Below are 14,680 nucleotides of genomic sequence, written 5' to 3'. Positions count from 1 at the left end.
CCCAGGTGCCCCGACATCAACTTCTTAATGCCTCAATTTCCCCTATAAATGGGTAACATAATGCCTATTTAAAAGGCTCTTTGTACATGGTCATTAAAAGATTTTACAAGTGATTTAAAGCCTTCGTGTATATTTGGTTTCACTAAGAGTCACTGATTTGTTCATATTAATTTAGAAAGCTTAGATTATGCCAAGAAATTTAGGAAATTTTGAAAACAGATTTCTTGTTTTTGACATGTGGATTAAAAATTTCTTAAACTTTGGCTAACAGGTGTCTACTTTTATAAAAAGACTTTCATGGCTCTGGCTCTCATTGATCTTTCCTTTATTTAAATGTTTGTGAGCAAGCAGGGGTAACACTACTGAAACAAATATACACTAACAAGGAAATGAAGTGGGTACAACTTAATAGTTATAATATCTAATTGTGATTAAAGAATTTGAGTAGTGTGTCTTACATACTAAAGTATTTTGAATTTTCAGACATAAAAACATAATGAACTTTTCTTGTATGAACCTTACGAGAGCCATCTCTGAAACACTTCAAGTTTTACCATATGTACAGAAACGATACATTTTTCTCTTGAGAAAAGAGCATGCCTCTGAGTTTGGGGAGTGAAAAAGTTTTGGCCTTTGAATCAATGAACAGCATAAAAACATACTGACAAAACCCCATTTATACAGGATTGTACCAGGTACCACATTAAAAAAATGTAAATGTCTTTACTGAGTAATAGGCTCAAATGACGTAATTGTGATCATGAGGTTTTAAAAGTATATTCAAGATTTACTATTTGCTTCAAAAAATCTGAAAACCTCAATCAAAATCTCCAGGTGAGAACTTTACAAAATGATTCCAAAGTTTCTCTAGGAGAATAAACATGCAAGAAAGAATATTTAAAAAGTAAATGAAGGAAATCTGCTTTATATGATATTAAAAATTATAAAGGTCTGATTGAACAGAATAGTTTAGAAATAGTTCAAGTGTCGGGCGCCTGTGTGGTGCCATCAGTTAAGTGTCTGCCTTGGGTTCAAGTCATGATCCCAGGGTCCTGGGATGGAGCCCCGCATCGTTGGGCTCTCTGCGCAGCGGGAAGCCTATTTCTCCTTCTCCCTCTGCCCCTGTTTGTGCGCACCCTCTCCCCCCCACTCTCTCTCTCTGTCAAATAAATTATTAAAATCTTAAAAAAGCAGTTTAGGTGTATACAGAAATTTAGTATATAAGAGGCATTTCAAACCAGTGAAAGGGATGGGGTACCTAGCTATCTGGAAATAAAACACAACTGCATCTCATCTTATAAAACAATAAATTCCAGAAAGAGTAAACATTTTTAATGTGAGAAATATAAGTAAAAAAATTATATACAAATATTTTGGTAATTTTAGGGTGGGGAAAGCCAAAAATCATAAACCAAACAAACGATGGAGTTGGCAATCTATATTTTTTACATCTATAGGGTTAAAAGAAAAGGTCAAAAACAAGTTTAAACCGAAAATGACAAAATGCAGGGAAATGCTTGCAAATTAGGACAAAATCAACATTCCCAATAAATAAAAAAATCCTCTAATAAAAGAGCAAATTTTAAAAGCATGAAAAATGCACAGCAATTCAAGAGACACAAAATCTGATAAATATATGAAAAGATGTTCAACATCCCCAAATTTCAAATTAAAATGTATCATTTTTTCCCATCATGTTAGCAAAGATTAGAAAAAATGATATTACCCAGTTATTGGCAAGGTTTTGGGGAAACAGATATTTCATATGTTATTAAAAGTAATAGCTGGCATTTATTAAGCACTCATTAAGTGCCAAACATTGGGCCAAACATATTCATTGTCTCACTAAATTATGGTAACTTTAAAAGAAAAATATTTAGATTCTCCATTTTACAGAAGAGGAAAATCCCAGATATAGAAAAGAGAGAGATGGCATTTATACCCAGTAGTCTGGATGGGAATATAAACTGGTGTAATAATATGAAAGTATATATCAAAATCTGAAGCATATATATCTCTGACCCAGGATTTCTTTCTTTTTCTTTTTTTTTAAGATTTTATTTATTTGAGAGAGAGAGAGAGAGAACCAACAGGGGGAAGAGCAGGCAAAGGGAAAGGGAGAGGAAGACTGCCCACTGAGCAGGAAGCCCAACGCGGGGCTCAATCCCAGGACCTGAGATGGTGACCAGAGCCAAAGGCAGACGCTTAACCGACTGAGCCACCCAGGCACCCCCAGGATTTCTACTACGGGAAATTTATTCTGAGAAATAATCAGAAATGTGCACAAAGATGGAAGCACAAGAATATTAATGGGAGTACTATTTAGAAATAAAAAATAAAATCAAAATGCCTAATAACAGAAAACTGATGGTACATCCACACAATGGAATACTACACAGTAATTACAAATTATGATATGCATTCATATTTGACATTAGATAATGTGTGTAATATAGATGGTCAAATGACAAAAGTAGGCTATAAAATAGCAGGCATATTATTATCCCATTTATAGAAAATACTTATCTACATGTGTATCTGTATTTAAAGGTTAAGAGTACACAGAAACAAGATGGTCCTGGTAGTTAACCTTTGATGATGGAATTTCAGTTGTTTATTTTCCTTTGGAAGATATAACAGCTTTTACATCTCTTTGTATTATATTAATTTTTACATAATGAGCACATACCTTCATAATCTGAAAAAAAACCTATAATTATCTTTTTAGAAAAGAAATTTTAAAAATTCTCTTAGGTTTCAGATTAGTAAGAAAAATACAGAATGACTGAGTAACCACTGACTAATTCAGTGAAGAAAATGAGAACATGCAATAGAATCTTGCTCCTTCACAAACACATAATAATGGAAAAAAAAAAGAGAGAGAGAGAGGCAAACTGAGAAACAGACTCTTAACTATAGAGAATTGAAGACTGCTGGAGGGGAGGTGGGTGGAGCATGGGTTAAAGAGGGGAAGGGGATTAGGAGCGTACGTGTTATGATGAACATCAGGTGTTGTATGTAAGTAACAAATCACTGAATTCTACACCTGAAACTATTATTACACTGTTTGTTAACTAACTGAAATTTAAATAAAAATGGGGAAAAAAACCCAAAGACAATACTGAATTATTAATTCTGTAAAACAGATGTTTTGATGTTATTTTACACTTTCACCTCTCCTCAACCCCCGTATCTAATTAGTTACTTAGGTTTTGTTTTGTTTTTTAAAATTTAACTTCCAAAATGTCTCTAGAATCCTACCCTCCTAACCATTCCCATTGTGTTAGGCAATCTCACCATTTTCTCCATCCCCAGATTTCCTGCCTTAGTTCAAGCCCTGAGTTTTCCAACTAGACTACTTGCTTTTTTTCTCTCCCACCACAGTGTAGTTAGCCATTTTTCTAATATATAATCTGATCATGTTGCTTCCATACCTAAACCCATACGATACTATAAACTTTTAATACCATAAAAGATTCTGTATGATTTGGCTGTTACCTCTCCCACCAATTCCATATTCTTTCCTGTTTGCACATATAGCCTACAAGCTAACTACATACAGTACATTATTTGGAGAGCCGTAAATGCACTGGGCTTTTCCAAACCTCTGTGACTTAACAGACGCTGCTACTACTTCCTGAAATACTTTTCTTTCCTTTATGCTCTTTCTTCCACTGATCTTGCAGATTTTGACTCAGCTTTCAAGATCCAGCTCAGGTATCTTTGGAAGTTTTCTTGTACTTACCCAAGGGGAAATGATGTTCCTTTCTCTATGTCATATCTTATTTGTTTTTGTGTTCCCAATGCATACAAGAATGCCAGGCACATATATTACATGCTCTGTACATTTTTGTTGAATGCTTAAGAGTGACATTTGTCCTTTCCTACTAAACTGTGAGCTCCTCAAATCAAGGTCTCTGATTTGAGGAACTCACAGTTTAGCACAAAAGGACACACATTACACTTAAGTATTTGGTCATGTTTAGAACTCTTGGCACAAAGTAGCAAATAAAAATATTTAATAATAGCGAAGCCCTCCCTTTATTAAATGTGATAGCACATGTAAGCTATAACACTTACCTTGAATATGCATTTATACTGCTTTAAATTGTGGTTAAGTATTAACTTTAGTATCTAATTTTCTCAAATTAGTTGAGTTTCTTTTTGCTAGTATACAAAATGCATTTTCATTAAGACAATGTATATTTGACAGTTTAAGAGAGCTATTGGCAATTCTTTTGTCCCAGTTCTTTAATCCTATTTATCTTAAACAATTCCAAGATTTTGTGGCTTCAGTTCATTTTTTTAATATGCCTATTTGGGGGGGGGCGGAGGGAGAGAGAAAATCCTAAACAGGTTTCACGCCCAGCATAAAGCTCAATCTCACAACCTTGAGATCATGACCTGAGTCAAAATCAAGAGTCGGATGCTTAACTGACTGAGCCACCCAGGCACCCCTTTAATATGCATGTTTTAAAACATACTATGTATTCTTTATGTTATATAGTATGATTAATATTCATTCGCTCAATAAATACTTACTGAAGATCTATTATGTACCACAAAAGTAGAGATGAAGTTGTAATGAGGGAACATATATATCTGATGAAAACTTAACCTTTACAAAAAAAAAAAGGTCATACAACTAAGATTAAAAACTCTTAGAGCATATGTAGTTCTCTTTGTGATCACAATCTGGTACAGTGCTACTATAATAGCTAAAATATGGGGCACCTGGGTGGCTCAGTCAGTTAAGCATCCAAGTCTTGATTTCAGCTCAGGTCATGATCTCAAGGTTGTGAGATCGAGCCCTGCTCCACCCTGGGCAAGGAACCTGCTTAGGATTCTCTCTTCCTCTTCCCCTCCTTGCTGGTGAGCAATAATTACAGGTAAGATCCGTTAAGCACTTGCCAGGTACTAGACAGATTTAAATGCTTTATAGTCGACCCTTGAACAACACAGGTTTGAACTGCATGGGTCCTCTTATGTGTGGATTTTTTTTCAATAAATACAGTACAGTACTATAAACATATTTCCTATTTTCCTATGATTTTCTTAACATGTTCTTTTCTCTAGTTTACTTTATTGTAAGAATACATGATACATACAAGATATAAAATATGTGTTAATTAACTGTTTATGTTATCAGTGAGGTTTCCAGTCAACACTAGGCTATTAGTAGTTAAGTTTTGGGCAAGTCAAAGTTATACTTAGATTTTTGACTGCGTGGGGGCTTGGGGGGGGGTCGGTGTTCCTAATCCTCACATTTTCAAGAGTCAACTGTATGTGCATTCACTTATTTAATCATAGCAATCCTAATATTATTATCTCCATTTTGTAGCTGACAAAACTGAATCACAAAAAGGACTGAGTTACTCACCCATAGCTACTAAAGTAAGTGTTGGGGCTAAATTTGAACCAAGCAGAATTGCTCCAGAGCAGTATTTCTTAATCTTTCTTTCACTATCGTCCCTCTTCCAGGTAGCTCTTTAGACTTGTTTTTTCCCTAATCATCACCCTCCAATGTAATTTTAATACCATAGTTATACTGTATATCTGTTTACGTACTGTGGCACTTTAAAATGTAAACCTCTACCCTCTCAACAATTTTGGCCCCCTTGGGAGCGATATTGTTCCCGTTCATAATTCATACTCTTGTGCCTGCATTTTTTTAAACCGTGGTAAAATATACATAAAAAATTTGCCATCTTAACCACTTTTATGTGTACAGTTCAGTAGTGTTAAGTGTATTCACATTCCAGTGCCTGCACTTTTTTTTTAAGATTTTTTATTTATTTGACAGAGAGAGAGCACAAGCATGGGGCGCAGCAGGCAGGCAGAGGGAGAGGGAGAAGCAGGCTCCCCATGGAGCAAGGAGCCCAATGCGGGGCCCAATCCTAGGACCCCGGGATCATGACCTGAGCCGAAGGCAGCTGTTTAAACAACTGAGCCACCCAGGCGCCCCTGGTGCCTGCACTTTTAAAGCCAATCTTCTATGCATTTTATACAAATTGCACAGAAAGAAACACAAGCTAACATTTCCATTTTAAAGTGTGTGCTCTTGTATAGGGAGCACATTTGTTTTATCCTTTACTATATCTGCCTCAGAATGATGCCTTGGCAAATCAGTTATGAGAGTTCATAGGAGGCCAACTACTCCTGCCCTTTAAAACTCCTTAGTTACAAATACTGCTATATAATTGGCCTACATAGTCTTTTAGCAAATATTCTTTAGTTCTCCTGTTCTCAGGTCCATCAGATATTGCCCCATTGCTTCCTTTTTCCTCCTGCAGGGATGCCAACACCAACTGGGTCTAGAGGCTATTGGTAGTTTGTCCCTACCTACTTGTTTTTGGGGGTTTGTAGGGATACAATATTACATGGTTTTGTCATAAATGTTCTACGGATTTCAAACTTTGCTATCTAATTGTTTTTTTTTTAAAGATTTTATTTATTTGAGAGAGAGAATGAGAGATAGAGAGCATGAGAGGGAAGAGGGTCAGAGGAAGAAGCAGACTCCCCGCTGAGCAGGGAGCCCGATGCGGGACCCGATCCCGGGACTCCAGGATCATGACCTGAGCCAAAGGCAGTCACTTAACCAACTGAGTCACCCAGGCGCCCTAGTTGTTCTTTTTTTTTTTTAAAGAGTTTATTTATTTATTTGTCAGAGAAAGAGCACAAGCAGGGGGAGTGGCAGGCAGAGGGAGAAGCAGGCTCCTCACTGAGCAAGGAGCCCAATGTGGGACTTGATCCCAGGACGCTGGGATCATGACTTGAGCCAAAGGCAGACACTTAACCGACTGAGCCACCCAGGCGTGCCTAGTTGTTTTCATGTGAGGATTCAAAGAGACCAAAAATGATGCTGTTGTCTTTACCACCACCATCTTCCCACAACTTACTCCTCCTCCCAATCTCTTCCTCCCCATACTAGCTTTTGAATCCTTGTGACTTACTTAGGCTTATCATCTTTTAAATACTGCTTAAGAGTAGCTGGTACCCCTTTATAACATTTGCTCTCTTTGTTGTTATGGTCGTTGTTAACTACAAGAATCAAACGTTTTTGAAAGACACCATTTTAATAAGTCAAGTTTTAAACCTATCCTTTTAAACCTATCATAAGACTGCCTTAAAGAGATTGTTTTTGCTCTTCAGCAAAAAAAATTCTCAGGATGGTGAGAAGCCAAGACAGTTTCACCAAACCAAATTCTGCACCAAAGAGTACAGAATAAAAATATTAATAAACAAATTATATGTTATCAAGTCAATTCGAATAACAATCACATTATAGTGACGGATACATGGCAGGCGCTCAGACTTTTGTTGAATGAATGACCCAGGAAAAGCCAAAGTCGGTTGTCTCCATTTCTGAAATGTACTAGTAATCTTTTTTTACCCTCTTCTCTGGAAAGAACTACTTCCTAAATCTGACTCAACCCATGTTTCAAATAAATGAAAAATAAACTATTGTTTTGGAATTTTTTGTAAGCTCTTCTTCATTTACCAAATCTGACTGGGATCCAACAACAAAGTATCCCTTCTGGAAGTTTAACCCTATCTTCATGCTATACTACTTTTTAAAAGATTAAACCATAATTTAATAAACAGCATGATGGTGCTGGTTGGATTATTTCCCCTAATAATAAAATGTTACCCATCAAAACTGACTCATTAGCTATACAAATATCAAAACTGATTTTCCTGTAAAATATAAAATGGACAAGAGATCTACCAAAATCATTAAATGTGACAAAACACTAATGTATCACCCAAAGTCTAGTTTACCTGATAACTGCTTACTATTTCTTTCCACAATTCCAATATATAAACATTTTTGGACTCCGCACAAAAACCTTGCACTGGGATATTATTACATACCGGATTACAAACCAGATACTATGATTACTAGTATTAGTGTTCTAGCAATCCATTTCTTTCTCTTCCTCTCTGTCACACACGCACACTCGCACACTTAAGTCTCCAAACAACTGCCCCTGCCCGTCCAAGTGTATTTTTGTTTCTTTTACGACCTTTGAGATAATCGAAAAAGAGTAACATAAGGTATCATAAATATGAATCATCAGCTATGTCAAAAAGTCTAGGCGTTGGGGGTGGGGTGGGATGCAGGTCCTGATAAGGGAAAGTAAACAAGGTGACTCAACTGCGGAGGCACTTATTGTTCGTACGTGGGTCTGCTGCTTTCAGAGGGGGATGGGGGGACTCAGAACACCCGCTCCGGCTTTGCTGCCTCTATAAGCTCCCTGGGCAGGAAAGGAAAGAACTCACTAAAACGATCCTCCCCAGGACTTAATTTCAGAACCGCGGAAGGCCCTGCCCCGCGGCAGAGCTGTCAGAACCGCCCCGATTCCCGCGGCTCTGCCCACAGAAACGAAACCTACGTCTTCGCCCCCATTCAGATCATCAGGATATCCTCAAACCTCCTCCCCTCCCTTCACCGTTCATCTTGCAGACAACGAGCAGAAAGAGGAGGCTGGGGAGCCCTGTTCCAGGATGGAGGGAGGGCCGCAGGGCCCCGGGTTCTCGGCCTGCTAAGCAGCTGCCCCCTCGCTCACCCACCTGATGCTCTTTCACCACTTCACTGAGGCAGGGATACCGCTCCGAGATCCATCGGTAAAACTTGGGGACTCCCATTTCGACCGTCAACGCTAATTGCAGTCAGGGCCAAAGCGAAACCAAACGCCCCGCCGGGGCCTAAGCCGCTGCCTCCGGCCGTCGCTCCGCGGATGACAACACACCGCCCGCCCGACCATAGAGAGCACTCGCCGGGCCTAGAGCGGCCGATTAGAGGCCGCATCCCCGGGGCGGGGCTCTAATCCCGGCTCTAACTCGCCGCGGCCGAGCTCCCCGGTGGTAATGTTTAAGGGCGGAGTGGCGTGTTGGTGCGTTACATTTAGTTCTGGAAGTGTTTGTTGACAGAGCTGTGCTTTGTAAGTAGACGTGGGAGTGGTGTGAAAACCTCACGAGCCTGCTGGAAGAGTTTTGGAACACTGGTATTTGTCCTGCTGTGTCCTGGAATTACTAATCTCAGTATTTTTCAACACAGATTTGGAAAGATCTGGTGACTTATTTGGTTTAGTTTGTTTTGTTTGGGGAGGGGGAGGTTTTTTCCTGAGGAATATAACCCTATATCAAACTTCTTTTAAAAACTTTTTTTTCCAGATTATTTGTTGGAAAAAATATTCTAATTCCCCTCCACCCCCACCCAGCTTCCTCCTTAAATCAACATTAGGCTTCCCGAGGAAATGGTATACGTTTCACATTCATGTCTCTTGGTTTTCATGTTTTCCCCCATCACACTCTAAACCGTGCGGGAAAGCATAATTCTATCAAGAGATTTTAAGTAAAATTCTGTTATAATTTTTCCATTTATTTGAATGTAATAACCTCATAATTTTGTAAATATTGTGGATTATTTTAAATCATCAGCAAGAAAACTTCCAAAAAATGAACATTAAAATATCTTTAATTTTAAAATTTATGAAATTTTAAGTGTCTTCTAAGACCACTAGATTCTGTATTCTGGTAAACTCAGTATGACAGGATCTTTAAAATTACATTGAGTTTTCATATTCATGCTCCTTGGTTTATGTTTTTTTCCTGTTACATTTTCAACCATACAAAAAAGAGTTTTAAGTGAACTTGATGTGTGCTTTATGTTTATATCTGTTTTATTAGACTAGACAGTTCCTAGAGGGCAGGGCAGGTAGCTCTGTTCAGGAATCTAGCATAATGCTTTGCCTACAGCATTTATTCAGTGTAATTTTTTGTTCAAATGAATCCTTTTGCTAGCTAGTACTTAAAAGAAAATCAATAAAAGTTATAAAATGAAATTAGGCTGGCTTGTTTCTTGCAAATACATCTTTTAGAGCATAAAAACATAAGATGTTCCATTTCTTCAGTTATAATGAACAATATATATTAAGAAAGCAGGTTAGGGGCACCTGGGTGGCTCAGTCAGTGAAGCATCTGCCTTTGGCTCAGGTCACGATCCTAGGATGGAGCCCCAAGTTAAGCTCCCTGCTCTGTGGGGAGTCTGCTTCTCCCTCTTCCTCTGCCCCCTCCCCACTTGTGCTCTCTCTCAAATAAATAATCTTAAAAAAAAAAGCAGTTTATTTCTTAACAACAACATATATTATTTTAAATATTATTAACATAAGGGAGTTAATACCAGTTGCTCCGAGAACATAAACTTATGCTGTACTTTGGAACTGAATATACAATCACAGTTAATACCAAATGCATTAATTTTAGATTATTAGCATATTCTTTGAAATAATTTCATTCACATATATGGGGTCCAACCAAGGTACATTTGGCACAGTAAGTTTTCATCAGTAGCTTCTTGTATAAGGTAATGCACATGTCCTTCAATAGATAGTGGCAGCCCTGTCACTCTATTTCGGGTCTTTATTACACCTTGCAGTCGCTGCTCGATGTCAAGAACATGGGTCTTGGCCTAATAAGAAGAAATTGAAAATCGTAAGTGCTAAGAACCTAATAATACCTGGATGTTGATAATTTGAAATTACTACTTTTCTGGTGTTTGACAAATGTTTATGTCATTTTATGAATCATTACCCCCTTTTTAGGAGCAAAAGCAGGCAAAAGAGAAGAAATGAAACAAATGAAATAACTTCAGATACTGATTTTGAGGCTTGGCAATGTTGATTTAGCATCAACTGCATGGACATTTTTCTGGACTATGTGAAATACTAGGGACTCTCTTCCACATTACAATTCTAGAAAAATAATAATTTAAAAAATTTACCCCAAAATGTTAGGACTTAAACATTTGAATGTTCTACTAATAGCAACAGTACTCTAAATGCCTAATATTTAGATTATGTTACTATGTGCAAATGGAGTTCTAAGCTACTTGGAATGAAAGGTACACATTTCTCTCAATAAGAAAGCTTATAAAAAATGCAAAAGTGAGAATGTTGTATAAGAGTAACAATCCTCAATCTATTCTCACTTAATAAAAATGATTATCTGCAAACTTTGAAACTTCAACTAATGTTAGTAAGGAGTGAATTGCTATATATTAAAGTTGAGACCTGCAGGCAATCTATGTTCCAAGTTTTTCCCACTATATCTCATAACTGCAAACTGTCTATAATTAAGTGTGTCTTGAACTTTATTACACAAATGATAATGTTAACATTAGTAAAGACAATAAAGAAAACTTATTGGCACTTTCATACTAAAGAACTACATTTCAGGGGCACCTGGGTGGCTCCATTGGTTAAGCATCCGACTATTGACGTTGGCTCAGGTCATGATCTCAGGGTTGTGAGATTTGAGCCGCACATCAGGCTCAGTGGGCGTGGAGCTTGCTCAAGATTCTCTGTCTCCCTCTCCCTCTGCCCCTTCCCCTCCCTCCCTCTCTAAAAAAATTTAAAAAGTAACTAGATTTAGGAGTTCAATGGCCAGTCACCGACAGTATTTAGAATCAATTCTCATTGACAGAGACATATTATGTCAGCTCATATCATGCTACACTTTCTACTAACCTTTTCATTGACAACCTCCCCAGTTTCATTCAGTGGTGCTTTGGAATGCCCTTTCACTGGTTTACTCCATTCCACAAGAGGATCATGTAGAAAAGTTTTTAAGACACTACAATGCAAACAAATATGATGAGACAATGTTATCTCTGTAAAAAGAAGTGCCACTATAGTCAACATTTAGGTGAAAAATAAGTGAAGGATGAGAAGCTAATGGTAATATTCTTTTAACACACATTAGTACTGCATCAGTAAGACATGTGAACTTACTGTTTTAGACTGAGGGGTTGAAAGAAAAGAGGGAAGACAGAGGGGGATCTGAGGTGTCCTTGGAGAGTAGAGTAAGATGAGTTCTGTGTGCCATTTCTAAATGCATACTGTGCACTTCAAATACAACTACCTATGGAAAAACCTACTCAGGCACCTCAAATTCAGTATTTCCAAAACAAAACTCATTACCCCTTTCCCAAACTATTTTGCCTGTGTTCCCCAAATCAGTAAAGAACATTATTCACTCATTTGTCCTAAACAAAAGTCTAGGAATCATCCTTGCCTCTCCTTCCTCTTAACACTCAATTCTACCTCCTAAATCCCTTTAGAGTCTACTTGCCTTCATCTCTACTGTCACTACCTCATCCAATGCACCATCATTTCTTCCTGAGTTACTCAAACAGTCCTCTAGTTTTCTGGCCTCTACCCCAGACTGCGACTATAATTTTTCTATAGTGCAAAATCTGATGAATTTCATTTCTTCTTTTTAAATTTGCTTCTTACCCCAACCCCCAATGACTTCTGATTGTTTTCACAGCAAGATTTAAACGGGTAAACCAGCCCCATGTGAACTTTTCATAATCTAGCCCTGCTCATCTGTGCCATCATCACAGCACCATCTACTTGAAGTGTACCCTCTAGAAAACAGAATTACATTTTTTAGGCAGTCCAGGCCTTCACTTGCCTTGATATTTCTATCATCAGAACACTCTCTTCCCCTTTGTGTGGTCAATTCCATTTATCATTAAGGTTTCAGCTACTTCCTTCAGAAATTATTTCCTGACTTCCCCAGATTGGATAGGGGCTCTTAGTGTTTCACAAGAGGCTGTACTTCCTCTTGCAGAGAATTTGCCTTTTCCTATGTCTAATTAACCAGTACGTTCTACCAAAATGTCTGGTAGAGAGCTTTAAAGAAAGAAGGTAGATAAATGAGCTTTAAAAGTCCTTTTAAAAAACTACATCCTGTAGCTAACATCATATTTAATGGTGAAAGACTGACTTCTATACCCCTAAAATCAGGAATGAGACAAAGATGTAGATTTCTCACCTTGTCTATCTGACATTTATTTAGCTAGGGGCAATTGGCAAGAAAAAAAAAAAAAGCATGAGATCAGAAAGGAAAAAACAAAACTAGCTGCAGATGTTGGAGAGAGAAAAATCTTAAGGTATCTACAAAAATAAGTATTAGAACTAATGAGTTCAGCAGTGTTTGCAAAATATGAGATAAATATACAAATATCAGTTGTATTTCTAAACTAACAATGAATAGTGCAAAAATGAAATAAAAATTCCATTTGGAATAGCATTTTAAAAAGCACATTTTTGAAAAATACAAAACCTGGGAACGGCTGGGTGGCTCAGTCAGTTAAGTGCCTGCCTTCGGCTCAGGTCATGATCCCAGGGTCTTGGGATCAAGTCCCACACTGGGATCCTTGCTCAGTGAGGAGCCTGCTTCTCCCTTTGCCTGCCACTCCCCCTGCCTGTGCTCAGTCTCTCTTGACAAATAAAATCTTAAAAAAAACAAGTGTGATTTAAAAAATAAATAAATAAACCCACAAGACTTGAAAACTAAAAATCATAAAACATTATTGAAAGAAATTAAAAAATTAAATAAATGAGAAGATATCCCATGTTCATAGTTCATAAGACTTAATATTTTTAAAATGACAATATTCCCCAAACTGATTGAAAACTCAATGCCATTCCTATCAAAATCCAGGCTCGACTTTTTGCATAAGTTAATAAGATGATCTTAAAATTCCTACGGAGATGCAAAGAACCCATAATAGCCAAACAATCTTGAAAGAGAAAAAAAAAGCTGGAGCACACACACTTCCTAATTTCAAAATTTACTACAAAGCTACAGTAATCAAGACAATTTGTAGTAGGAATATGGTTAGATATAAAGATCAATGGAATAAAATTGAGAGTCCAGAAATAAACTCTTGAATATATGCCAAGACAATTAAGTGGAGAAGAATAATATTTTCAAAAAATAGTGCTAGGAAAACTGGATATGCACATTCAAAGGAATAAATATGGACCCTCTACCTCACACTAGAAACACAAAATAACTGAAAATGATCAAAGACCTAGTAAATATAAGAGGTAAAACTATAAAATGCTTAGAAGAAAACAGAGGTGTAACTGTTCATGATTTGGATTATGCAATAGTTTCTTAAATGACACCAAAAGCACAAATAACAACAAAAATAGATAAATTGAACTTCATCAAAAGTAAAAACTTATATGCTAAAAAGGACATCATCAAGAAAGTAAAGACAACCCACATATAGAGAAAAATATTTGCAGATTATGTATGTCTTAAGGATCTAATATCCAAAATATGTAAAGAATTCTTACAACTCAACAATAAAAAAAATCCAATTTAAAAATGGGAAAAGTATTTGAATAGATATTTATCCAAAGAAGATACACAACTGACCAATAAGCACATGAAAAGATGTTCAACATCACTGGTCATTGAGGAAATGCAAGTCAAAACCATAATGAGATACCACCCACTAGGATGGGTAAAGTAAAAAAGATAAATAACAAGTGTTGGTAAGAATGTGGAGAAATTGGAACCTTCATACATTGCCAGTGGAATTGTAAAGTGTCACAACTGCTTTGGAAAACAGTTTGAAAGTTCCTCAAAATGTTAAGCTTAGAGTTCACATGTGACCCAGCTACTCTACACCCAGGTATACCCAAGAAAACTGAAAACATATACCCACATTTGTGTACATAAATGTTCACAGCCAGACTTTTCACAGTAGCCAAAAGATGTAAACAATCCAAATGTCCATTAACTGATGAATGGACAAAGAAAATATAGTATACAGGAGTGCCTGGGTGGCTCAGATGGTTAAGTGTCTGCCTCT

At 37.1% G+C, this 14,680-nt stretch overlaps 2 protein-coding genes across 8 annotated transcripts in view; both read right to left on the bottom strand.

Moving 5' to 3' along the window:
* Positions 1–8,760, bottom strand: part of XRN1 (5'-3' exoribonuclease 1) — a 110,296-nt gene extending 101,536 nt beyond the window's left edge. For all 3 annotated transcript variants that reach the window (XM_025881181.2, XM_025881188.2, XM_025881195.2), the window contains exon 1: positions 8,575–8,760. In XM_025881181.2, coding sequence (XP_025736966.1) covers positions 8,575–8,649 — 75 coding nt within the window. In that variant the 5' untranslated portion in view covers positions 8,650–8,760. The remainder of the gene's footprint in view (positions 1–8,574) is intronic.
* A 703-nt stretch (positions 8,761–9,463) lies between these two features.
* Positions 9,464–14,680, bottom strand: part of ATR (ATR checkpoint kinase) — a 96,275-nt gene continuing 91,058 nt past the window's right edge. For all 5 annotated transcript variants that reach the window (XM_025881170.2, XM_073899023.1, XM_073899040.1 and 2 more), the window contains 2 exons: positions 11,532–11,637; positions 9,464–10,474 (listed from right to left, as the gene is read on the bottom strand). In XM_025881170.2, the coding sequence (XP_025736955.1) occupies positions 10,301–10,474; positions 11,532–11,637 (280 nt within the window). In that variant the 3' untranslated portion in view covers positions 9,464–10,300. The remainder of the gene's footprint in view (positions 10,475–11,531; positions 11,638–14,680) is intronic.

Source organism: Callorhinus ursinus, unplaced genomic scaffold, assembly GCF_003265705.2.
Source record: "Callorhinus ursinus isolate GAN/ISIS: 27379988/994484 unplaced genomic scaffold, GSC_fseal_2.0 scaffold1, whole genome shotgun sequence".
NCBI lineage: Eukaryota > Metazoa > Chordata > Mammalia > Carnivora > Otariidae > Callorhinus > Callorhinus ursinus.
Note: the sequence above shows the minus strand (reverse complement) of the source record. Positions and strands in the feature narration are given on the sequence as shown.